The sequence below is a fragment of the Purpureocillium takamizusanense genome, chromosome 4 (genome assembly GCF_022605165.1).
Source record: "Purpureocillium takamizusanense chromosome 4, complete sequence".
NCBI classification, from domain to species: domain Eukaryota; kingdom Fungi; phylum Ascomycota; class Sordariomycetes; order Hypocreales; family Ophiocordycipitaceae; genus Purpureocillium; species Purpureocillium takamizusanense.
In genome coordinates this window covers 1,660,674-1,684,016 of record NC_063071.1, presented here as the reverse complement: position 1 = coordinate 1,684,016, position 23,343 = coordinate 1,660,674, and the positions used below count along the sequence as shown (strand labels likewise).

Genomic DNA, 23,343 nt, shown 5'->3' with positions numbered 1-23,343 from the left:
CTCCATTGGAGGCAAAGGCCCTGGGTGCACCCCACCATGAGCAGCCTCCATCCCGGTGCCGGGCAGGTGCCCGCTGCTTTTGACACTGGAATGGGTCCCGTTTATTACCTTTAGTAGTCGCCCAGCGCGCGGGCAACCTGGAAGTGTCGCGGGGACCTGCGCTGCAGCGCGACAACGCCCAGCAGCTCAACGCGACTCCCACCGCCAGTGGAGGCGTTGATGAACGATGCCCCGCCACTTGACCACGCCAAACTCGCATCGTCCCTCTTGCATCCTCCATCACCATCACCGCACCGCCGCGTCACGCGCTCACGCAACCATCCTATTTTTTCGCCTTACATTGCTGCCTCTACCGCTGGATCGCAAACGCCTGCTCTCGTCGCTAGCACCACACACATTCTGGCTTCGTCAGCGCCCACCCGCAAGTCCAACCTGTTCGCCTGGCTTGCTCCGAACCGTCTTTCATCGCGACGCGAGCACACCTCCATCTCGACCGCCACGCACTTTCACGGCAGAGCGCCATAGCCGACATCCATGACTCCCTCATCGTTACCTAGGGTCTGAAGTTGGCGCAATGGTGGGACGACGGCGTCGTGCCTCCACGTCAAGCGTAGAGAGCGTCGACGAGAGCCAGATCCGTTGGCGACAAGAGGTCTCGGTCGTGCGCTCCGTCCCCAAGGACCAGTCGCCCGACGATTGGCCCATATTCGAGCTGAGAGATGCCGTCGTCCTGAACAAGGATGGCCAGTCGCTCGAGAATGCGCTGCACGTGGGCATCAGAGGGCCCTTTCTCGTCCGCGGCAACCTCATCATCGACGATGTGTCGCAAAGGAGCCACCGTACGTGCAAACACTCCTCTACGCATCGCCACGCGTCCTGCTGACATTTACGTTAAAGTGATCATGAGAGTCCGGAGCTCAACTCCCATCGAGATCCGCCAATGTATCACTTACTCCATCGGCGAGTCCCCCGACGGCCAGCCCATCATATGGGTTTCTGGAAAGGGCGGTTGGTACGAGATCAACCCAGCGCCCAGATATCGCGAATTACACCGAAAGATGTGCGAGGCGACAACCCTCTACTACACCCTCCAGGACATATACAGCGAGCAGCCGCCTAGGAAGGCAAAGAAGACAAAGCCGCTCGACTTGATGGACGAGCTCTCGGGAGTCTTCTTCAAATATGCCCTGAGCGTCGGCGACGGCAGTACCGTGGAAGAGGTCATGAAGCGTTGTCATGAGCACGCTGGCTTCTTCATTAGCAAATTCCAGCAAGATCCCTTTGGCTGGTCCGCCACAGCCTTCTGTCGTTGGCTTACAGCAGAGCATGCAGTGAGTTTGATGGAATTATGCGCACTCTGCGTAACTAACGAGTCGCAGGATCTTGTGAAGACGATCAAGGACGTACTTGACAACCCCCGCAAGCTGTCGCCGGTACCCTCAACCACGGCCCTCAGCCCAATACCGCAACAAAGTCTCACACCCTTCACCCCAAAAGTGAGCGCCGACAGCCCGTCGCAAAACCTGCCCAAGAGATCCAGCTCCATCGTGGTCCCTGTCAACAAGACCGTCGCTCAGCCTACTACGATCCGGGCCTCGAGAGCCGATGCAAACGTGATCCAGGACCCTGATGCATCGACAGCGTCACAGCCAGTGGTATTGCCGGCCGCAACTCCTGCCCAGCCCTCTACTGGCGCAACTGATGGCGACGATACACCCTTGGCCTCGGTGCTGAGGGCACTGGACATCATCTATGACGAGCAAGTCGGCAAAAAAAGGGGTCTTCTTGCCAATGCGGTTATCAGCAAGCTCTACTTTGCATACAAGTTTCCCACTTACAAGGACGGTACTTCGGGGTGCTACAAGGTGCCTGTAAAGGAAGTCTTGCACTACCACGCGTCCGATCTTCTACGGACTTTAGACGCAAGCAAGTGGCAATCGCATGAATTCTGGTCGTTCCTTCAAGAGCTGTCGCGAACAGAATTTCAAACAGCCGCCTACAAGATGTCCGATTTCCCGGTCGGCATGGTGCCGCGGAAGCAGATGTCTCGGGTGGTGAAACAAGACCATACGCACCCGCAGACGCATCACGCGTCCGGCAGCCGAGCCGACGACGATGACGCTTCCGACAGCACGCCCGCACCCCACGGCAAAGGCCTCAAGGGTCGCCCCAAGAGCAGTCTGCGGCCCATTTCCACCAAGAAGCGGCCCCGCTCTCAGTTCGAGACCGATTCCGAATCGGAAGAGGCGGGAGCCAAGAAGTCGCACTTCTTCTCTGATGAAGACGATGCCATGGACGGCGTCCTCTCCGCCGGTGTCGTGGCGAATGGAGCCCCGCAGACATCGAGCCCAGAGCCCATACCCCTCGTTATACGAGCCGAAAAGATTCCCTCTACAGTGCCCCATGGCCCTGAGGGTACGTGGCTTTGCGACCAAGACGGCTGCGATTATATTGTCCGCGGCGGAGACGACTGCCAGACACGCATCCGGGACCACTTCCGAGACCACGAGCAGCAGCTGGAGAGGGTCAGCCTCGCCGTGACAGAGAGCCGAGGCGGCCACATGCCTATAAAGTACGCACGATACGCATTTTTTCCTCCATTCCTCATTCTTGTAGACTTGAAGCCCCCGCCGAGCAGCCCGCAGAGAGCGCGGTCTCTCCGCAACCAAGTCGGCCGCCCGGCACCTCCCGGGCGGCCGTCGCCCCCGGAGAGCGGTGCCGCATCAGGTCCCAGTGGACCGTCTGCTGTTCCTGATTTCAGGGGCTACGTGCGGCAGTTCCGCCGGTCCCCGCACCCCGTTGCAGACAAGATCCATACTCTAACGTGGTCGCAGTCACCTGCTCGAGAAGATCAAGCGCCTGGGCGACCGGAGCCAGCAGCACCAGGCCGATGCTACCGGGCTGGCGGTTCCCCAACCAATCAAACGGAAACTGATAGTGTGACTGTGACGGGTGACGACTGACTTTGCTTCGTTCTCTGGGTTGGCCCTCTTTAAAATCTCACTTCCGGCGCATCAATGGGGCCGCTTGAGATCGGGATACGAGAGTCCCAGTTCTGTCTGTTTGTCTGTCGGGGCTTGGAGATTACCTCTCTTTTTGGAGCTGGGAAACGGAGTTTTTTGCCATCAATAACGGCGGCGGCGGCGGCGGCGGCGTTTCTTCAGAGTCGTCTTTGCGCGTGTTGTGTGGTGTGCGCATGCGTTTGGCCGGTGTTGGGCAGCACCGACCGGCCTTGGACTTTTTGTTTTTCCCATTTTGGCTTTTCTTGAGGGATGGATGGATGATACCGGGCGTCTGGATGGCTGGCTGGCTTTCGCGGTAGCGTTCACGGGCCGTGGCGGAATGAATCATCAAGTGGCGTGCATGCGAGGACTACAGGCCCAAGGTATATACGAGGCCATCGTCTCGCCGGAAATAAGGACCGTCAGCAGCGATGTTTCGTTGCCGAAACAAAGAGCCATGACTGGGCTGGTGCGGAGTAGACTCTCATGAGCCCGACAGACGTGACGTGTGCATGTGGTGGTGCGTGGCAAGTCTCGATAACGCATGACCCCTCCGTCGTGGCAACGTTTTCTAAACGCGGCCCCTGCCAGACTGAAAGATTATTGTACAATCCTATTTTGGCCCCTCCCCAGTCCTGCCCTTGCGGAAACCTTACCGGGCCCCATCCTGTGGCGGGCTCTGAAACGCAAAGCAACGACCAAAGCAACGATGAAGCAAACCAGGCGAAGATGCAACAACATCCGCCGTGTCATCAAGCACCATCCACGCCATCCGCGACAGCAGTATCCATCTTGTCCGCCTTGGCTTTGGACGCCTCCAACGCAAACGCGTCCTCAATGGCCGCCAGGCGCTGGTACACCCTCAGCCAGCGCTGGCCCCAGCGGCGGATCGCGGCTTCCTTGTCGCTTGAGCCGTCGCCCTCCTCCATGAGCTCGTCCTTGCTGCCGCCCGCCCAACTGGCGAGCGCGTCGTTGGCCACACGGAACAGCTCCTGCATGGCCTTGACCTCTCTTTCGCGCGTCTCATCGTCCGTGTCGGGCGAGATGAGGAGGTGGCGCACGCGGCCGCTCACCTTGGCGACGGTATTGGACACGAGCTCGAAGATGTGCGGCCGGCCGAGGGACTCGCCGCCATCCGCGCCGTTGATGGGCGTGCTACCCGCAAGGGCCCAGTCGACGATGGAGTACGGTGTTAGGATCGCGTAGTTGAGCAGTTTCTCGATGATGCTCAGCGCCACGCCCGGGTGCGCATGCCAGTAGTCCATAACGGCCGACACGATCTGCGCCCGAGCGGCAGGCGACGCAGAGCCGGCATCGATCAGCCTGCCCTTGGTCCGATCGATACAGGCCAGAACATGGCTAAGGGACTTGGAACCCACCCAACACACGGCCGTCATAAAAACCTCTGTGCTAGCCACGACGGGGTCCAGAGCCTGCGCGTTGGCCTGCGTCTGGATGCTGTCAATGACGGACTGGAACTCTTCATCGGGTGCCTTGCGTCGAAGCATGGCGCCAATCTCCATACCCTCGGCAGAGAATGGCGTTGCTATGGGATTGCGGGGTCAGCCTACATGGTCATTAGAGAGCGAAAGGTCCGGGCGCCTACCAGGATTTTTGTACTTGAAATCCGGGACGTCCTTCTCCTTCTCGGGGCCGATGAGCTTCTTGTACGGCTCAGGGACGGTCTTTTCAATGCGCGGCGCGAAGCTAAGCCTGACCTCCTTGTCCAACGCTCCGATCAGGAACCACGTCCGAGGATGTAGCTCAGGGAGGTCCGTGTCTTCCTCCCACTCAGCCCACTTCCAGGTGAAGCCAAAGTTGCTGAGATGGTGGGAGAACCAGTCAAGGAACCGATAGCTGAGCTCCAAATCCAGTCGCGCGCTGTTCCGGTAGAGATATCTTATAGCTCTGCCGAGGCTTGGCGCGATGGCAGCCGGAGCAAGCTTGCAGGCCTCTGTCAGTACAGAGTGGTAATAAACGACCTTGCGCTCAGGCTTGGGCAGCTGGAAGAGCTGTGAAAAGACGGTATCAACGGCCACGTCTTCTGGCTTCCACGTGTTGCGGCCAGTGGGGAAATTCCGCAGCTCGTCGAACGGCGTCGCGCGCTTGACGAACGTGCCATCGGCAAAGTAGCAGTCAAGATCCGTGAGGTATCTAGCAACAGCGTGCCTGTTGAAATCGAGCACGTTGATGGTGTCAACGAGGCCGTCTCGGATCAGTGACGAAGCCAGCGTGGAGGTCCCCGGCACCGACTCGACGTCTTGCTCGGAGTAGACGGAGAGCCAGACCTCCGGGAAAAGCGGACGAGGACCCGCAATCACCGTAGCCGGGACAGTGATGGATGGCAGAGCGTGTTTCGTTGCGTTGGCGACCTTGTCTTGGGCCTCGATCTCCTCCAGCGGTAGCTGCCAGGGGCGAGGCAGGCAAGCAAGCTCCCAGCTCTTGGACGCCTCGGCCTGCAGCTGCTTCTGCAGCAGCATGCACAGGCTCAGTGTTGCCGATGGGCTCTCCTGCTTGCCCTCGGGATGGTAGGGGTCCACCAGTGCCTGGAGCGCGTGTGGTTCCGACGCGATGATGTCGGTCTTCTCCATCAGATCCGCCGCCTTCTGTTGAAATTGCTCCGGTGCCGCCGCCATGGCGTACGGGATTGTCAGGAGAATAATTTTAACGAGCTCCGTGCCAATAGTCTATCCTGCAACTTAGCGTCCCTGCTCTGGCGTGTGGCGCGGCGTTGGGATGTAGGACAACTTACGTCGTCGGAGCTCGCCGTTTGCAAGTCGGCTGCTCGGCTGAATAGCTCCTCGAGCAGCGGAAACACGCCATCGCCTTCCAAGCACGGCTGGAGACATGCCAGGAACTTGAGAAGGAGCTTGACCTGCCGCCACTCCCCTTGCGAGATGTTGCTGTCGATTGCCTGCGAAAGACGGCCGAGAGTCTTCGCCGCGAGCTCGGGGTTGGTGGCGTTTGCAACCAGAACCACGCCAGCTACGAATGGAGTCTTCAGCGGCTGCTCGACGGCCAGCTGCATCGCGAGGTCGAGAAAGGTATTGCGCAGCTGCTCGTCATCGTGGTTGTCTGTAATCATCCGTGCGATGGACTGGACCTCGGTGCCCCAGTCCCGCAGCGGGGAATCGGCAATGCCCAGAAGCTGCCGGCGAAGACGTACAGGCACAGGCGCAGAGTCAATCCTTCGGCGCTGCTGCCGGCGATCGTAGTTATCGTCGTCATCTACCCAAGTCAGCAGACGGGACTCCACGCGCTCGATTCAGTAGCTTGCGTTGCTCACCTCTGTATCGCCTTTTGCGATTTCCGTAACCACTAGACTGGCGTCTATCGTAGTCGGCCATTGCGGTCGGTTGCACGCGGCTAGTGGGTGTCTAGCAATGTTCAATGGAGATGTGACGCGAACGAGGATGATGCGCGCGGGTGGTTTTGGCGTCACGCATGGCATGCTAAAGCTTCAGAAACCAAGGCTCCACAAAATATCAAGTCGGGCTTGCTGTCTCTTTGTCCTGTACAGCCACATGTGGCCGTGCGCTGTGGCTGTGACACAGCACGCATCGTCGACACAACGCCTCGTGTTGCCTGAGGCATCATAAACCAGCGACCACGCCCGGGTCGACGTAATCGAAGAGCACGGCTCGGAGCCCGTTGTCAATATACAGAAGAAGAGCTACTGACGTAACCTCTTCCATCAATGACTTATATCGTATGAGCTTCGACCTCTTGCCGCTATCCTGAAGCTGCCGTACATTTGCCCTGCGCCCCAGGACCGCCCCGCAGGAGACTAACCTTAGGCCTCTGGCCACTCCAGTCCGTAGGTATATCAAAAAAAAAACCCCGAATTCAGGAACCTCTTTTTCTTTTCTTTTGAGCTTCGAATACTACGCCAGCCTCACGGCTCGCCCCATGGCCTCATCACCATACCTCGCATCGACACCAATCTGACATAGCACGCTGCGTGCCGTTCCGGCGGTATACTCCAGACCAGACCAGGCCCACCCCGGTCCCATCCCAACTGTAACAGATCGCATGCCCGGTTCGAGTGTAGCCAGACAGCTGTCCAGAGCCTAACCTGTGGAATGGCAATCGGGGCTCACAACGACCGCACGAGCTGGTCAGCGTAGAGCAAGGTCAGCACGGCCTTCCCTCCGGGCACAGCAGGATTGCCGGGCGCCCTAATACGCGAACAAAAAGGAAAAAGGAAAGTGAAAGCCATGCGTCTCATGCGTCGAAACGTGGTCTTAAAGGTGATTTCTGTCTTGCCAAGACAGCAAGCATGTTCCCCTACCCGTGCGAGCGGCAGCGAATGCCAGCCACAGCCAGTGGCATCGATGCGAAGGCTCACGACGCAAGCCGGCCTGCCCCCTGAGCGAGAGCGTGGCTGCCCAGCCAATCTCTCTGTCTCTCTCTCACGCATACTTGCGAATATCGTCTGCTGCCGCCGAGTGGAACACATGTGCCAGTCCCGCCCGGACGCCACGAGCACCGAGGCTACGTTTCCCTTTGCCGATCTCCCGATCAGGTTCGCGTATCGAGTCATTACCTACAGCATCCTCCGTAATGCGATGCCAGGAGTGGATGCGGGCAGATGTTTGTTCCGAGACCGCCACGCGCTTTTCGTGGCTGAACTTGGTCTACCTCAATCCATTCCGGAATCGTTGGAGATCAGTCCAGCTTGGCCATCATCTCTTGCTTCGTCATCGGTGTGAAGTTGTCGATGTCGAGTCCTTGAGACGCCAAGACGGGCTTGATGTGAGCCGGTACGAGCTGCGGGTTCAGGTTCGGTGCAATGGATAGTTCTGTCCATTCGAGTCAGCCACGTGCATGGTTTTGCACGTTCAAAGATACACTTACCGTGTCGGGAGAAGTCGAAGAGGGCAGGAAGATCACGAAGCTGGCCAGAACCGTGCCTCGAGTCGGGCAGCTTAGTGCTGGGTTCGCGCAGTTCGTCAAAGAAAGGGTGAACCATGGCGTCAATGGCAGATTGTCTCTCTGTCGGCGTGTACTCAAGGAGTCGGGCGATGAGATCAATGGCGTTGGCGTCGGCCTTGCGGAACACCTTGTTGAACGGGTGAGGCTTGATCTGGGGGAACTTGTGCTCCATGTAGTTCGGATTCATAGTGCGAATCTGCTCACGCGTCGGCGTACCGAGCACCTTGATAATTTCAACCAACTGATCAATGCCTGACTCGCCGGGAAACAGTGGTTGTCCGAGCATGAGCTCAGCCATGACGCAACCGGTGGACCAAACATCTGCAATCAATTAGCCTAAGTTTTTTGGACGAAGAACGGGCAACTAACCAATCTTGGTCGTGTAGTTTGTGGCGCCAAAAATGAGCTCAGGGGCGCGGTAGTATCGGGAACAGATGTACGAAACATTGGGCTCGTTCTCGACCAAGATCTTCGCGCTGCCAAAGTCGCACAACTTCAAGATACCGCTATTCGGGTCGAGCAGGAGGTTCTGAGGCTTAATGTCGCGGTGGCAGATGCCTTGTGAGTGGATGTAGGCCAGAGCCCGGAAGAGTTGGTAAATGTAGAGCTTGACCTCGAGGATGGGCATGGTCGTCTTCATCTTGTTGAAGAATCGCGATGCTCTGTAGACGGTCTCGGGAACAAATTCTTGAACGAGGTTGAGATAAACTTCGTCCTTCTGTGTCACCAGTCAGCAAAGCCAAACGAATCAGCTCACGGGTTCAGGAAGCTCACGCGCTCGCCGTTGGAGTAGTAAAATGCCTTCAATTGCACAATGTTGGGGTGCCTGACAATGCGCATGATTTGCAGCTCGCGGTTCTGTAGAGGTCGTTAGCATCTCGCATGTGAAGGAAGTCGCGGACCACGGTCTGCTCGAGGCATACCTTGAATCTCTTGTCTTGCAGAACACGCTTGATAGCGGCGTCCTCGCCTGAAGGGGAAAGCTTGGTCTGGAAGACAACACCAAAGGATCCATTTCCGACAATCTTGCATTGCGTATATTGTAGGTCTCGGGTTTCGCCCGTGATTCCATCCTGGACTTTCTCACGAATCACTTCTGCGAAGGTCCGTTAGCCAAGAGACGGGAGCACGGAACGCGGGGGAACAGCCGGTCGGACTCACCCCCCATCCTGAGGCTATTGAATGCGTTGGGTCTATGAGACGACATGCTGGGGACGTCAGACAGCCGGTGCTACCGAGGCTTGATATATTGGCGCGTGGAGCGTCGACGAGCGGGGCGTACAAGGTAACGGGCGTTGGCGTGGGCCGTGGTGGGCAACGAGCTCGAGGCTTGGTGCGAGATATACGTGTGCCGTACGCCAAATCGCGACGGGGGTTGCGGGTGACCGGCGGGCTGCGAGCTTCAATCGCGACCGCGATAGGAGGGAGTCAAGGCGTGCGTGAGTGGCGATCTGCCGACGCTGGGCGTATTCGAGGCTCTGTGACGACAGACGGGTGCGTCACGGCAGAGGGGGCGAGGTCGGCTGAGGACGCAGTCGAGTGGTGGCCTGAGCAGGGTCACAATCAGTCTGGGCGATGCGTCGCAGATGCACGCTGGTGTATTCAGGGAAGGGAAGCGGCGGGGAGTAGAAACAAAGGTGACGAGGTGTTTGCGAGGCGGGTGTTTTGGCAACGCAGCCTCAGTGCCCAGCGCTCCAAGTGCTCAGTGCTCAGTGCTCGCTTGAGGTACTCAGTGCCTGAGGTGGTGCTGCTGCTGGCTGGGGCTTGGAGGGGTGATGAGGGTGCGGGGCTTGGCTGGCAACTGGTCGGCAAGGTAAGGTAGGAACAACGGACGGGAAGCAGCCGGGGCGGGCACAGGCTTATAAAAAGAGCCGCTGGTGTGGTGACGACAGCCCAAGAAGTGCAGTGCTCGAGGCTGCAACACAGGTCAAGGGGCCCAGGGCAGAGAGACAGGTCGACCAGTCGGGGCGGCGCGCTGCAGGACGCACTACCTCCATGCATGCAGTAGCAAGCAGCCTGAGGTGAAAATGCCTCCCGCTGTCAACAGAGGCGCGATGCCAGGTACAGGCGCCTCGGGGGGGGACGGGAGCGGGCGGACGGTCGAGAGCAGGAGGAGCGCAGAAGCAAAAACTCGGGCGCTAGGGAACGAGGCAGAGGGCCAAAGCAGGACTTGTGGATGCAAAGGGTTGTGCTTCCATTGTCCAGGCGGGCTGATGAGCGCACATATGAAATGAAGGCAGCGAGTGTCACGAATGCCACGGGCCAGAGAAGCCGGCATGGCAGCCTTCCCGAGTCGACAGGGGGGGCTTGGTGCTGGAAAGCTGTGCGTGGGCTCGTGACGAGGTGCCGGGGAGACTGGCAATGCAGGCGACGCAGCATGCACGGTCACGAGCTCTAGCGGCCGGAGGCAGCTCGCCTCGCGTGTGCAGCCAGGCAAGGAGTGATGCAAGGCCAGGCACAGACACCGTCGAGCGAAGGTGACGATGGCGAACACCCATCACTAGAGGGGGAAAGGAAAGCAGATGGGCGGGTTGACAGGAGCGTGAGGCGAGAGCGAGCAGCAGGCAAACAAGAAGAGAAAGGATGTGAGAGCTTCCCTCTACTTACGTTGCGGTACTCGGGACGCTGCAACGCAATGCTGCAGAGGGCCTCTTGTCGGGAGCAGTCGAGGGCGACGGACGCTGCGTCTGTGGTTCTCGTCGGGAGAGAAGGACGGAGGGGACGCAGGGATTCTCGAGAGAGGCGAGGGGTCCAGGGCCGGTGAAGACGTTGGGACAGGCGCGTCAAAACGGCGTGGGATCAGGGAAGGAGCGGCAATGGTCGTGGCGGCGAGTTTGCGAGTGCTTCCAGAGGCGCTCGGCGTGTGCGGCACTGAGGAGTCGTCGAGGTGCGCGAGGCCCGGTCAGTTGCAATGGACGAGAGACGACGATGGTCAAAGAGGCGAGAGCTGCTGGATTGCGAGGTTGGCTTCAGCCCGTCGAGGAATGCGGGAGTAACGGTGGAATGAAGGAGACGGAGGTGGGAAGGTGACCGGGGTGGGGGAGGGGTCGGGGTTTGCTGGTGTGCCAGGCTTTTGGTGGGAGCTGGAGGGAGCCTGTACCTAAGGTTGGTGCTCTGGGCTGGACTGGGCCGCTGGGCTGGGCTGGGCCGGGCTGGGCTGCGCGGTTTAGGCGGTTTTTTTTGGTTCGATTCTAGCGAGGACCAGTGGGCAGGGCCAGCAGCGCTGGCGGGAGGCGGGCGGATGGGCAGGGCAGGTGCGAGGTGCCTAGTAATGGAGGACGGAGACTGGCGCACGGTAACGAGCCCCAGTGCTTGGTACAGCAGGTACCTACGCTACCAGGTTATTACCTGCCAGTACTACCTAAGATACTAAGGTATTGCTGCCGCTCAGTGAACTACTACGACAAGAGCTGGTGGTTGGGTTGCTGAGGAGGCGAGATGCGCGGGCGGGACGACCTGACCTTGGCTGGCCTAGCCCGAGTCCAGTGGCCCAGGCAGGGTGAGGTGAGCCTGTCTGGCGAGGGCCGGACAGGGGCGTGGGTGCCCGCATGTGGGCACAGACAGCCAGCTAGGCGCTCGTCGGTGGGCTTGCGCTGAGCCTTGGGAGGGAAGGGAGGGGGAGGTAGGCGGGGCAGGAGGCGATGGATGTCTGCTTACCTAGTAGGTGGTGGGCTGGCGATTGGCAGGGACTTGTGTGTGCGCACCTGCGTATATACGTTTGGAGTACCTGCGTCCCTGACCGAGATCGAGGTGAGGCCTGGACAAGGTGGGCAGAGCAGTAATGGTCAAGAATTTGTCGATGTCTCGAAGACTCAGGTGGGCCTGGCGAGTAAAGTGTGGTCAGTTGCGGGAGCGCTCATCGACAATGGCTTGAAACACCCGAGGACGCGCTCCCGGGACACGGAGACGGCGCCCACCCTAGGCGGGAGGAGGCCCAAGAGAGCTCCTTCCGTGTGCTCCGTGGGCCCGTGCCAGCAACAGCCTCGTCGACTCACCTGCGACTCTTTCTTTACTTGCGGAGGAACGTCCGTCAATGGCCTAGAGAAAAAAAGGCCCCGAGGTCGAGTAATGATGATGGATAAAAGCGAGGGCGCGTGCGCGAAAGGGACTGAGCGAGGAGCAGAGAGTGGATGGCGTCACGGTGAGGCGAACAACAAGATATAACGCAAGGCAAGACAAGACAAGGCCGAGACACGCTCAGGGCTGGCCAGGTGAGGTGAGGTGACGGTGAGCGCGAGGGTGAGGTGCAGATCCAGGAACCTGACCCTGGGAAGCGGAACAGCCACCCTGGCCAGCGGGCAGATAACGTAGATGCGTGTAAACGGGCCCCGGCAGCTGCGCGTGGCCCAAGACGGCGATGCGGTGTCGCTGGCGGACGAGAGAAGAAGAGAGGCTGAGGTACTTTGTACCTCGTGCTGCTCCCTCGTGGGCGTCGATGGCGGCGAATTGCTACTTCTAGGCACAATACGCTCATTCCTTAGGTACTTTCTATGCTGTTGTCTGCCGGGCAGAGTGCAGCGCAACATGACGTTCGTCGTCTGCGGACTGGCCATCGCCACAAGCATCTCCCGAGGGTCATGGACTGCAGAGGGCGCAGCGCCTGCTGGTGTGGTGGTGGTGGTGGCGGCGGCGGTGGGAAGAAAGTGGTGGTGCCACCACACCTTTGCGCACTCGAGGAGCTTGCCGGGTCAGCTAGCGACCATTGTCGTCACGGCACGAAGGCGGGAGGCAACGAAGCGACAAGGATTGCCACGGGGGTGCGCAGATCACACTCGCGACGCAACCTCATCGCCGCCGGGGGGCACTCTCAATGCCACTCGCTCAAACCCCTCTGCTGCGAGTGGCAGTCGCCGCGGGCGTGGTTCATGATCCAAGCAAGCCAAAAATTGGCCCCCCCCCCCTTCCAAGGCTAAAATCGAGGACCCGCAGCGTTGGGCTTGGAACTGCTCATGTGCTCACTTTCGAGACGGGCAGCACGGCGCTAGAGAGGGGGGCCCATCCCCGGCAGGCGGAAAGTCAAGATGCAGGCGCCTGGGATTGGACGCTCGACACGCCCCCCGTTGCAGCGCCCCGGCGGGTTGCTTGAGGTACCGGCGACGCAGCGCGCCACCCAGACGCCGCCAGGCGCCGCCAGAACGACACCAAACGAGGGCCCGGCAAGCGCGCTGCGTCCCGGCGTCCCGGCCTGGGTACCCGTGGGTACTCCCTCCGCTGGTACCTTGCCTTGGCTCGCACCTTCTGTTGCCTCGAGGTAATCAAAGCGTTGCCTTTGGCATTGAGCCGGCGCCTGGCCAAGGAGGCAGCGCCAACCACTCACCACGAACGAGTTCGACATGACACAGACGCGAACCACAAGGTGCAGACTGCAGCATCACCAAAACTTAACCGTAACATGAAGAAAGGAAAATCGATATTTCGAGCGAGGTACAGTGATGCAAGTGCGTCGAGTATCGATGGAAAGAGCCAGCGGCAACCCTTTGCCAGGCCTCGCCTCGCCTCGCCTCGCCTCGCCAGACATCGTCATTCCCGCCATCGCCGCTTGGTTCGTTCGTGGCCTTGTAAAAGCAAGGTAGGCAAGGTACGAGGTAGGTACCCAGGTGCTACTAAGTTTCCAGGCCCCTCTCTCGCCCCCAGCGGCACACGTGCCCTGCGGCAGGACAGCACCAGCGACAGCAGATGGATCCATGGCGCCGACGCCGCCGGCCACACACCTCGCCAGACCGGGGTCCACGGCGCGAGACAGGGGCCATCTCGACGGGATGCATGACGAACATCGTCAAAAGAGTCAAGAGTCAAACGAATCGACGCGCGCGAGGTTAGATTACGAGGGCATACCCGTGCGTACGTCTCTATCTCGCCGATGTCGCCCTGCGGCGTCCCGTCCTGACCTGCCCGCGTGCTGCACCTTGCCCACCTGCACACCGGGACGCCCGCACGCCCGCCCGCACGCGCTGTTGCTGCTGCTGCTGCTTGCTGCTCTTCTTCCTAGCCTGGGCCACAGATCCCAGCATCCCCGGCGCTGTCAGTCGCCCGCGCTGTCATCAGTGTGTCACTCCCCCGGCCCCTCGTCCCTGTAGCGGCCAGTGCTTTGGTCAGCAGACGGACGCAGCCTGGCCAGCATTGAGCTTCGGCGAGGTCGCAAGGTACAGAGTACGAAGGGATTGAGAAGCCATCGGCCTTGCTCAGGCATGCAGGCATGCGTACCCGATACGCTACCCCGAAGAACGGGCTGGCGAGTGATACGACGTACCAGTACATCCTGACTTGTCCCCGGCTCTAGATTGTGTGCCTCCTCGAGGCAAGCCTCGCGGGAGAGCACGAGTACAGGTACCGCGGCCAAGCGGCGCTGTCACCGAGCACGGAGGGGACCTAACCAACTTCACTGCACTTGCACGTCCGGGAACCCACCAGAAACGACGTTCCCGCCTGTCACCTGACGCGCTATGAGGGAATGCTGTCCCCATTCAACTGGATCCAGACCCAGATGGTTCCCCGACCCAGACCTGGCGTCAGCCACTCAACAGCATCCCAGCGCCAGATTTTCAGACCTGGTGATGTCCCATTCACTCGCTGCCCCCCTGCAGACAGAACACACCTGATGATGCACAGCGCTTGTTCGTACCGCTGCTGCTGCGTCGCCGTCGCCGCCGCCATCGGCCCGGCTGTCGTCAGTGCTTGCTCCCGCCCGCCGCCTCCGCCCTCCGCCTGTGCCTGTGTGCCTATTCATGGACCGTACAGCATTCACAGTCTTCCTCCATGGAGTTGAGTGCCGTCAACGCGTCTGCGCACCTACTGTGGGTACCAAGGTAAATACCCAAGTACGCAGTAGTGCTTGCTAACGATACAGTGAGTTGCAGCAGGGTGGCAAGAGCAGATAGGTACAGCAGCACGGCACAAGGGCGGCGGCAAGCCACACGTCCAACCGCTCGTTCATCCATCCATCCAACTCGTCGTGGTTGCTGCCGCGACCAAGGACGAATGAACACCAGCGGCAGGTCAGCGACTTGGCGGCAGCTCTTACACCGGGCTCCTTCCGACGACGACCCAACAGCCGTATCCATCATCTTCTGGTGTGGATACAGGTCTTGCACATCTGCACCTGGCCATCGCACACGCGCGCATTGGCACTGCCCCCCCTCTTGTCCGACCACCCTCTGTTCCATATGGAGCGTCAATGGATGGAAAGATCACTGGCTTCCTGGATGAGCGTGGCTCCTGCATTGGAGGCTCGCGAGCGACCCCGCGGTGCCTGGTTGTCTCCCCCGTCTCAGGCTGTCGGTGTCTTAGCTCCTTGCGGCGGTTAAGCTTGGTCTGCAACTCGGACGGTCGACCTCCATCACCTCATGCTCGCCCAGCTTGCCCTGCCGTTTGACCCTTCATCGACGCTATTTTTAACCGACGGCCTGGCTGGAAACTTGACAGTGCTCTCACTGTTCAGAGTCGACGATGGCAGGGACCGCCAAAAGCATCCCTGCCATGGACCATCAAACATAGAGGTTGGCATTGCTACGTGCAGCAGTGCATCCGGCAAAAGGTGCCGCGGTCAATGACAAGATGACAAGTCGTTGTTTCTGAGACCGCAAAGCGTTCTCTCTCTGCCGACCCCGGTGGCACAAGGGCTCGACATGGCCTGACGTTGCCATACGCCGTCCCAGCCACATCTCGATCGAGCGAGTTGGAGAATTCCGGCGCTCGGTACCCTTGAAGACAGACGCACGGCCCTTGCGGCTTCGTTCCGTACAGTACGGACTCTATGTAGAAGAATTTGTACAGGCCCGCGCCTCCGTACGGTGCAGCGCTGCTTTGGAGTACGTACTAGATTGTCTAGCACCCATTTCGTTGCCACCAGGCTTGGGCAAGCTGCCAAGGAGTCGTCACTGCGCCAGGACTGAGGACACCATGAACAGAACATCTTGGAACCCCCCATGTCTCCAACACGTGCGGGGCATGTCGACCAAGTGGGACACGCTACGTCGATGGAGCACCTTGTCCGCGAGTCTTCTCGCAGCACACAATGCTGACCCTTTAGACGGGCCAGCACGAGGCAATTGCTGGAAAGATGTGACCCCGTGCCCTAGTTGTTTTGACTGCGCACCCACAGCTACTTGCTTGGTTGGTCGACTTGGCGCATCTCAGACGTCGAATCGCTCCAGCTCGGTCTGGGGGAGGTGGAGGCTGCCGGCTTGCCGACCGGGTTTGCCCCAATTGCCTTGCTGCATCATGCCAGAGACAGAGGGTGTAACCCGGAGGCGGCCTCGTCGAGGTCACGGGGTTTGCGCTATGCCATGCGATGCGATGCGGTGCGATGCGATGCGGTGCGATGCGATGCGAGGTGAGACGATGCGATGCCGCCGCCGTGTTGGTTCTGTTCAGAGCTCGTGGCCCACAAAGTCAATTCGGTCGAATCGCCAGTGGACCGACCGACATACATGGACGGTCGGCTGTGGGTGCAGCAGACAGAGCAGCAGCAATGATGAATGAGATGGGCCGGGGCATGGTGGAGCTCGCGTTCGCCGCGGCGTCGCTGCCGGTTCGGTGTTCTTGGTCACGCTGGCGTGCGACGTCATGGCACCGTCGGACATGGACATCATGCTGGGCGGCGAGAGGCTCACCTCGGTGCCTCAACAAGACCATGGTCCGTCTGCGACGGTGTTCGACTGCGAGTGTGTCGGCATCGGCATCTGTCTGTCTTGATTGACGTCGCACCGTCTCGTCCCTTGCCGGACGTGTACCAGCGTGCAGGGTGCATATACTAACGTACTAAGTTACGTACGTGTCCCTGTACGTTGGTTCGTCCTCCCTCACGATGCCTATGCCATGTTCGCGGCGCCTGGGGAGCTTGCCTGCGTCGTGGTGGAATGTGTCTCGAGGTCTCATGACCGACCCTGCCCACTCGGCGCGCTAATAAATAACGGGCGTCTGTTTAACTATTAGGTTCACTTGCACCGGGCGGCGGCGGCGGCGGCGGCGGCGGCGACGACGAACAAAGCAAAGGGTCGCGCGCTCTCCCGATTGCGTCGGGGGCAAGGCGAGGTAGCGCAGCAAGCACGCCTGTCCAATTCTCGGCCGATGATCAATTGTTGGTCAATTGGCTGCAGCGTGTTGCCTGGGCCAGGCTCAACCGCGCGCGCACACACGCCTTGGACGTTGTTGGCACGTTGAGCGGCGACATGCTGCGAATTACCTCGTCCATTTAGTACCGCGCGGGCTACTAACGTTAGTATCCGGAAACGTGAGTCGCATTGCCGCCTCCCGTCTGGTCTCGCACTACGCACGCCACCCCTCCCTCCATCGACTTCGACTGGCGTTGGGATGCCGCAGCCCTGACCTGCAGATGCTGGAACGGCTTTTGTGGCAGCCACGAATGCGCTTACACCACGATCTGGCGCCAGTCAACCCATCAACGACGCCTTTCCCAGGTTGGTTGAACTGGATCTGGGATCTCGTCTTCGTGTAGTGCTGTACAGTGTTCTCAGCAGGTACAGTGCCATACTACGTTTTCGCCAATTCATCTGTGCGGACATGCTGGGATCGATGCTCTCGAGATTCATGGCCTGGCTTGGCTGACTGACCCCTGCCCTCTTGATCTGATCACGAGAACTTGCTGCTACCAGAATCGACACACTTCATCACGAGCGACGCTGGACAGCCCCCCATTAGCTCTTGTGCACAGCCATGGTAGCAGCAACTACCACGCCATATCGGTCCATTTCCGCGAGGCTCACCTCGCATCTTGAATGAATCTAGCCAGGTCAGTTAGTTGGTCATGTGCACCTCCAGCGGAGCCGTCAACTCCCTTCCTTCGCAGGATCCACTACATCTGACATCATTTGTACCATGTCCGCGCGTGGCCTTTTGACGACTCTCATCTAGTAGGCTTCGTGGCCACGTTGTGGTTCAAGGCTCTGTCTTTTCAGCAAGTGTTATAAGCGGCGAGGCCGACGTTCACCCAGTCGTCCGCCAATGCGGCCGATACAGCCGCCTATGGGAGACGTTCGCAGTTGCTCCTTGTTCACTTTACCAACCACGACCCAACTAGAGACCCCGGTCTGAAAAGGAATCGTGGCCGCTTCCTTCATCTACTCAGCCCTGTCGGAAACAAGCATGAGCTACTGAGCACCATCGCCGCGATCAGATAGCTTTCTTGCTGTCATGCGAATATGCTCCGACGTAACCACACGGACTCGGGCTATCCTCGTACTCTTGCCAGTATCAGTGGCCAAGACGTCCGCCAAATGTCGGTTTCTTGGCTCGAGACGTGAAGCCGGAACTTTCAGCAGAAGAAGCATCCCGAGCGCCGCCGGCTGACACGTCGATGTATTATGGACCGGCTCGGATCCCAGCAACGTCTCCAGCTCTTGGTCAAGCGATATCATCTCACACCTGTATGAAACCCACACGTTTTGTTGGATCGCTAGGTACAGAAAATGCCATGCCGAGGCCCATAGCCAGACATGCGAATGCATTCCCAGGTACATGCGCCTCGTCGGCCAGTCATGCCATGAGCGCGGGTCAAGGCGAACCCAGCGAACCAAGGCACTGCTATGAGTGGTTTTCTTTCTGTGCTGGTCTGCCGACGAGATTGGACCGTGGTCATGCGTCATATGTGACGATTTGACGCAAACTTTTGATGCCCATGCAACACTACTCTTCATCGTGGACCTATGGCAACCAGTCGGGACCCTGACATTAGCTTCATGCTCCCGGCTACAGTCAGCCGGATCGCTATCGGGTACATGCGCGAATTCGAACGCTTCCTTGTTGCCATCTGAGGCAGCAGGCTCGATGTATGCTTCGTCCTAGCCCAAACAACCCTCGATTTAATGCAAGCCAGCAGCTAGATTACAAGCATGGGGACAATCCCCAGAACCCGACTCGGAGCTACACCCTCCATTTCACGGGCGAGGCGCCAAAAGAGAGCAGAGTCATTTGCCTTTGCTGTTTGCCCGAGGGCTCATTCCGGACTTACTTTCGAATGGCCATCTCCCCTCCCCCCTCCTCCCTTCTGACGAGCCCTGTCCCCATTCTGCCGCCGAGCGGCTGTGGTCTCGTGCGACAACATATTCTGTCTGGGGGGGGGGGTCGCAGGACGAATCCCATTGTGTGACGCAGCACAGTCTAGGGTGGCGATCCCTGTGTGCAGCAATCTTGCAAGCACGAGGGAGGACAAAGGGGCCGGAAACGATAGAGCAAGGCGGGACGCCCAGTCTTGGTACCAGACCCCCATATCCACTGCTGCTGCTGTCGACTTGGTGAGTTCGAAAACGATTCTTATAAATCATCACCTATAACACATAGATGTCTGAGATAGTGCGTTGCCGCATACGGAGACAGGCGCCTTAGGGTTGACTGATTTCAGGCATGACATGTTGAGAGCCCCATATCAACTCGCACCAACGTTCCCTTACCTATAGAGAGAGGAGGTGGGGGACCTCGAGGCAGATCACCTCACCTTTGGGCGCTTCTATATTATCGACGTACGCTGTATAACTTCATGACCTGACGCGGCCCAGCGAGAACAGAATGGCGCCTGCTCCTGAGTTGCTTTCTCCCCGAGATGCTCGGTATCCCGATCGTCGCGCCGACCCTTGCTAGACCTACCTGCTTTGTATACTGTACTTGGCAAGGAGACAGTCCACTGCTTCATTCACATGTTGGATAGACGAACGTTTGCCCAAGATGCAAGTTCGCGCAGCCATCGCTTCCCCTTTTCATGCTCCTTCTCCTTCCCCTTCTCCTTCCCCTTCTCCTTCCGCCCTCCCCTCCCCCTCTTCCCCACACCCCTCCTCCTCCTCCTCCTCCTCCTCCTCCTCCTCCTCCTCCTCCTCCTCCTCTCCTGTTCTCCAACCCAGACACCTGCAGCACGCATCTCCCTCTTGCGTCGTACGCACGCACAACGTAGAGTACATGCATACGTACATGCGTACATACATACATGCTACATGCCGGGTCGTCCCAATCCGGTCGGATGCATACGCGCGCCCTGCCGACGGCCCATGGGGCCACGCGCCCGGCCGGCTGGCGGGGCGGGCCATGGACGAGACTGTCAGGATCATGCGCAAGCCCTCCTCTTACCCCCCTAACCCCCTCCTCCTCCCCTGTTTCTCGTCTCTGCCCTAACTACCTACCAAGCAACCTACCTGCCTGCCGCTGCGTGGACAGGCCCTCCTGCTCCTCCTCCTCCTCCTCCTCCTTGACAAATGGCCGGCCGTGAATAGCAGTCGTGGTCATGGCCATGGCGCCAATGGCTCGCTGACTGGCTAACTGGTTGGACCGGCTGGTCTGTCCTCCGCAAAGCTAGCTCATCCCGACGGCCGTCCCACAGCGGCTGGCCACCAATGTTCTATACTTCTCCTTCTACCTCTATATCGTGCCCTTCCCCCTAAGGTGGGTTCACATACCGTCGTCGTCGTCATTGTTGTCCCTCCCGAGGAAGAAACGGAGCTCCCCCCTTTCCCCCCTTGTCCATCCCAAAGGCAACAAGTGGCGGCGGCATTTGTCGTTTCCAGAGCGCCGGTGTGTGCGTGTCACCACACGTCACAGTACCTTCATGCCGCGCGGTGCGAAATGTGTGTGCCGTTTCGTGAGTTCATGTATGTCAGACGAGCGGGCACGCACATGGATGGCGCAGCGCGCGCGCCACGTCGCATGACGAAGAAGGGGGACGGGCCCCAACTGTACTCGACGACGCATCGAGACGCACAGATTGCCGGAGCAAGAGACCCCTAGTACTTGGCGTGCTGCTGTCGCCAGCCCTCCTTATATGGAAAGGGCTGCATCCCGAGACAGTACATCATGTGCCGTGGCGACTTCTTCATAGCCGTCCTTGCGTGCTGCAGCCCAGACCGGACTGGAAAGCACTCTCATAACTGCATATTGGTTACACCAGCCCCTACCCCTACACCTTGCCAGCTTGTAAAACAGGTCCATTGTGCATCATTACTTAATCCTCGTCATCCACCTTGTCCGCCACCATGTCCTTTGCCGTGTTGATCACCTTCTCCGGAGGCCGCTCCAGGGCGACCGCAGGGCTACTCATCCCGCCAGTGATGGGACTCATCTGACCGCTACCGGGGACGCTCCCATGCCCGCTGACCAGTCCGCTCGCCGGGAGGCTGCCCCCGGGTACCGGGCTCTTCTCATCATCGGGAATGTCGGGCACCATGGATGGATCAAGGCCAGGGATGTGGATACGCTTCGCCTCATTCTGATATGCCGCGGGGATGATTTCAATGATCTCGTCCCGAGGGAACTTGAGAGCGGGAATTTCCATGGTGGAACAATGCATCAAATACGCGTACAAGACGCGCAGCACTGACTCGTGGGCGATGATGAGGAGGTCGTTCTGCTCGCGCTCCAGCTCCAAGATGATGGGCTCGAGGCGCACGGCAAGATCATGGTAAGACTATGTGCTGTCAGTAAGTGAGCCTGAGGACAAGCTTCGTGGATGCATACCTCTGCACGGGGATACCGGTGGTGGTAGGGGTCCATCTCATGCTTCTCCACCTCTTCTGGATATAATTGCCGAATAACACGCTCTGACATCTTTTCGCAAATGCCAGGGTTGATCTGGCTCATCTGTGACCGTTGACGGACCTTGAATCCCTTCTCTTTCAAGTAATCGGATGTTTGGACGGTTCTCATCCGCGTCGATGTCCAGACGGTCAATGGCCGTAGCGGTGTTGGGACACCTCCCTTCTCAATGCGCTCGGCCTGCTCCTGTTCGCGATGCCTCAGGAGCGTCTCAGACATCTTCTGGGAGTAGAGGCGGCCCAGTTCCGAAAGCGGCGCATCCGCTTTGTAAGAGTCCTCCTCCTCGGTAGTCCCCGCGCGAACGAAGAACGTGGTGCGCGACTTGATGTGCAGGTTGGTGAGATAAAAGACGATGCGATGAGACAAGTAGTTGAAGCTAACGTTGTTGTAAAAGAATTTGGCACCGGCATTGATCATCTTGATGTAGTTGAGTTCGCCTTCGTTCATAGACTCGAACATCGGAATGCGCATTTCTATTCGCTTGAGATAGAGCTGAGCCGCTTCATCGGGGTCCATTCCAGCAAACTAAAAAAGTAGACGGGGTTCATCAGATGGCAGCCCTTGCACGCCTGATAATGGCACAGGGTACTCACGTCTGGAGATGAAATCTTGACGTTTCTCGCATTCTCGACAAGAATCCGTTCGTCGTCCACGTACGACTCAATGAACAAGGTCTTCGTCGGGCAGTCAGCGCTTGAATCGTCACACAGCGTTCATAAGACGTACCTGGACATCATGCTTTGCCAGCTCCTTTGCGAGCGAGCGTCGGCCACTCGCGGTGGGGTTCACCGCGTCGTAGATAGCGACTTGGCCATTCTCATGGTTCAACCAAGCATAGATGTCTTCACGACACTTCTTCAGTATCTTCTGCCGCAAGATGACGGAAGATGGCGAGGCATTTGGGAAGAAGTAGTCGTCAGGCACCGAGCCCCCGGGGCCGATGGTGGCGCGGCGGTAGTCGCCCAGGTGAAAGATGCGCGTCTTGACACCGAGCCACTGCAGGTACCTGGCGAGCGACACGCAAATGTGACTGCGAATGTGAGTTTGAGTCTCGTCGGCTGAGCGGATTCGACTCACGTCTTGCCGCGTGCTGGTGGCCCGACCATAACGATGGCTATCCGACCTGAGTGGAACAGTCGACCAGACATGGTGCTGTAGAGCTGGGCGGGGGCCATATCCTGGTCCTCGGGGATGTCGTGAATACCATCAATGAACGTGGAGCTCTTGCGGCGGTACCGGGGCGCGTTGGCCGCGATCTCGGCGGTGCTGCCTCATCAGCTTCACTTGTCATGATGGCAGCTATGAGTTCTCTTACAGTAAGGTGTCCATCTCGACTCTTGCTTGCGGAGTCTTTGTCAGGAGGATGAAAGGGGGGGCGAGAGCTGAATGTCTTGGGCAAGCATGCACCAGCTTGTACCTCTCTGGGGCGGAGCGGTCAGCCCAACGCTGGAAACCCCCGACTTGATAAGCGAATCGCACGCCAAATCCGTGGATTCGTGAGCTTTTCAGGGCTCGATCGCGCTCTGACGGCTCGCCCTGGTGTCTTTGATCACTTCGACGGTCCGTAAAGCCGCTGGCTGAGAGTCTGGTTGACGATAGGATGCCAGCTAAACCAGGTTGAAGGTCGGATGTTGTCGGAGAGAGCGCCCCGCTAACCAGGACTCGGCTATCGGGTTAAGAGCAATAGCGTACTGTAAGGATGGCTGAGGGAGACGAGGAGGGGCAGGTGAGGAGATTGAAGGATCCGATTTGAGCGGTAGGCATGAATTGGAAAAGTAGGAACGGAGGGACTTTCTCCTCGTTAAAAAGAAAACGTCCCGGGTAAGAAGCAATGACGACTTGGAGGCCAACAATACCGCAGGCTCGCAGGAAG

General features: G+C 59.0%; 5 protein-coding genes across 6 annotated transcripts; 2 read left to right on the top strand and 3 right to left on the bottom strand.

Annotated features, from left to right (window-relative positions):
* The first annotated feature begins 264 nt into the window (after window positions 1–264).
* On the top strand, window positions 265–3,509 carry JDV02_005164 (uncharacterized protein). Its single transcript, XM_047986434.1, has 3 exons — window positions 265–839; window positions 898–2,572; window positions 2,835–3,509. The coding sequence occupies exons 1-3, from the start codon at window positions 575–577 to the stop codon at window positions 2,941–2,943; spliced, it is 2,049 nt and encodes a 682-aa protein (XP_047842416.1). The 5' UTR covers window positions 265–574; the 3' UTR covers window positions 2,944–3,509.
* Window positions 3,510–3,562: 53 nt separating this feature from the next.
* cbc1 (Nuclear cap-binding protein subunit 1) lies at window positions 3,563–6,539 on the bottom strand. Its single transcript, XM_047986433.1, has 4 exons — window positions 6,289–6,539; window positions 5,755–6,230; window positions 4,609–5,689; window positions 3,563–4,548 (listed from the first exon to the last, which is right to left on the bottom strand). The coding sequence occupies exons 1-4, from the start codon at window positions 6,347–6,349 to the stop codon at window positions 3,755–3,757; spliced, it is 2,412 nt and encodes an 803-aa protein (XP_047842415.1). The 5' UTR covers window positions 6,350–6,539; the 3' UTR covers window positions 3,563–3,754.
* Window positions 6,540–7,670: 1,131 nt separating this feature from the next.
* gsk3 (glycogen synthase kinase 3) lies at window positions 7,671–9,144 on the bottom strand (the record flags this gene model as incomplete). Its single annotated transcript, XM_047986432.1, has 6 exons — window positions 7,671–7,804; window positions 7,860–8,258; window positions 8,307–8,655; window positions 8,712–8,795; window positions 8,861–9,033; window positions 9,099–9,144. 6 exons carry the CDS (start codon window positions 9,142–9,144, stop codon window positions 7,671–7,673), a joined length of 1,185 nt encoding a protein of 394 aa, XP_047842414.1.
* Window positions 9,145–16,570: 7,426 nt separating this feature from the next.
* On the top strand, window positions 16,571–19,674 carry JDV02_005161 (uncharacterized protein). The gene has a single exon (XM_047986431.1). The coding sequence runs from the start codon at window positions 18,727–18,729 to the stop codon at window positions 19,042–19,044; it is 318 nt and encodes a 105-aa protein (XP_047842413.1). The 5' UTR covers window positions 16,571–18,726; the 3' UTR covers window positions 19,045–19,674.
* A 367-nt stretch (window positions 19,675–20,041) lies between these two features.
* On the bottom strand, window positions 20,042–23,296 carry JDV02_005160 (uncharacterized protein). 2 transcript variants are annotated; one of them, XM_047986429.1, is made up of 6 exons: window positions 22,786–23,296; window positions 22,548–22,736; window positions 22,197–22,500; window positions 22,064–22,144; window positions 21,393–21,995; window positions 20,042–21,342 (listed from the first exon to the last, which is right to left on the bottom strand). In XM_047986429.1, exons 1-6 carry the CDS (start codon window positions 22,797–22,799, stop codon window positions 20,881–20,883), a joined length of 1,653 nt encoding a protein of 550 aa, XP_047842411.1. In that variant the 5' UTR covers window positions 22,800–23,296; the 3' UTR covers window positions 20,042–20,880. The 2 variants fall into 2 exon arrangements, with proteins under 2 accessions (XP_047842411.1, XP_047842412.1); XM_047986430.1 differs by having other exon boundaries at window positions 20,044–21,342; window positions 22,548–22,726.
* Between the last annotated feature and the right edge of the window lie 47 nt (window positions 23,297–23,343).

Excerpts from the sequence above, each read along its gene's own strand:
- JDV02_005164 (XM_047986434.1), top strand. The coding sequence starts at position 575 with ATGGTGGGACGACGGCGTCGTGCCTCCACGTCAAGCGTAGAGAGCGTC. Across the intron at positions 840-897 it reads TGTGTCGCAAAGGAGCCACC|TGATCATGAGAGTCCGGAGC; the intron begins GTACGTGCAAAC and ends TTTACGTTAAAG. Across the intron at positions 2,573-2,834 it reads GGCGGCCACATGCCTATAAA|TCACCTGCTCGAGAAGATCA; the intron begins GTACGCACGATA and ends ACGTGGTCGCAG.
- cbc1 (XM_047986433.1), bottom strand. The coding sequence starts at position 6,349 with ATGGCCGACTACGATAGACGCCAGTCTAGTGGTTACGGAAATCGCAAA. Across the intron at positions 6,231-6,288 it reads TCGCAAAAGGCGATACAGAG|ATGACGACGATAACTACGAT; the intron begins GTGAGCAACGCA and ends TGACTTGGGTAG. Across the intron at positions 4,549-4,608 it reads TTTCAAGTACAAAAATCCTG|CAACGCCATTCTCTGCCGAG; the intron begins GTAGGCGCCCGG and ends GCAATCCCATAG.
- JDV02_005161 (XM_047986431.1), top strand. The coding sequence starts at position 18,727 with ATGCTTCGTCCTAGCCCAAACAACCCTCGATTTAATGCAAGCCAGCAG.
- JDV02_005160 (XM_047986429.1), bottom strand. Across the intron at positions 22,145-22,196 it reads TGGCAAAGCATGATGTCCAG|ACCTTGTTCATTGAGTCGTA; the intron begins GTACGTCTTATG and ends TGCCCGACGAAG. Across the intron at positions 21,996-22,063 it reads TCAAGATTTCATCTCCAGAC|TTTGCTGGAATGGACCCCGA; the intron begins GTGAGTACCCTG and ends CTACTTTTTTAG.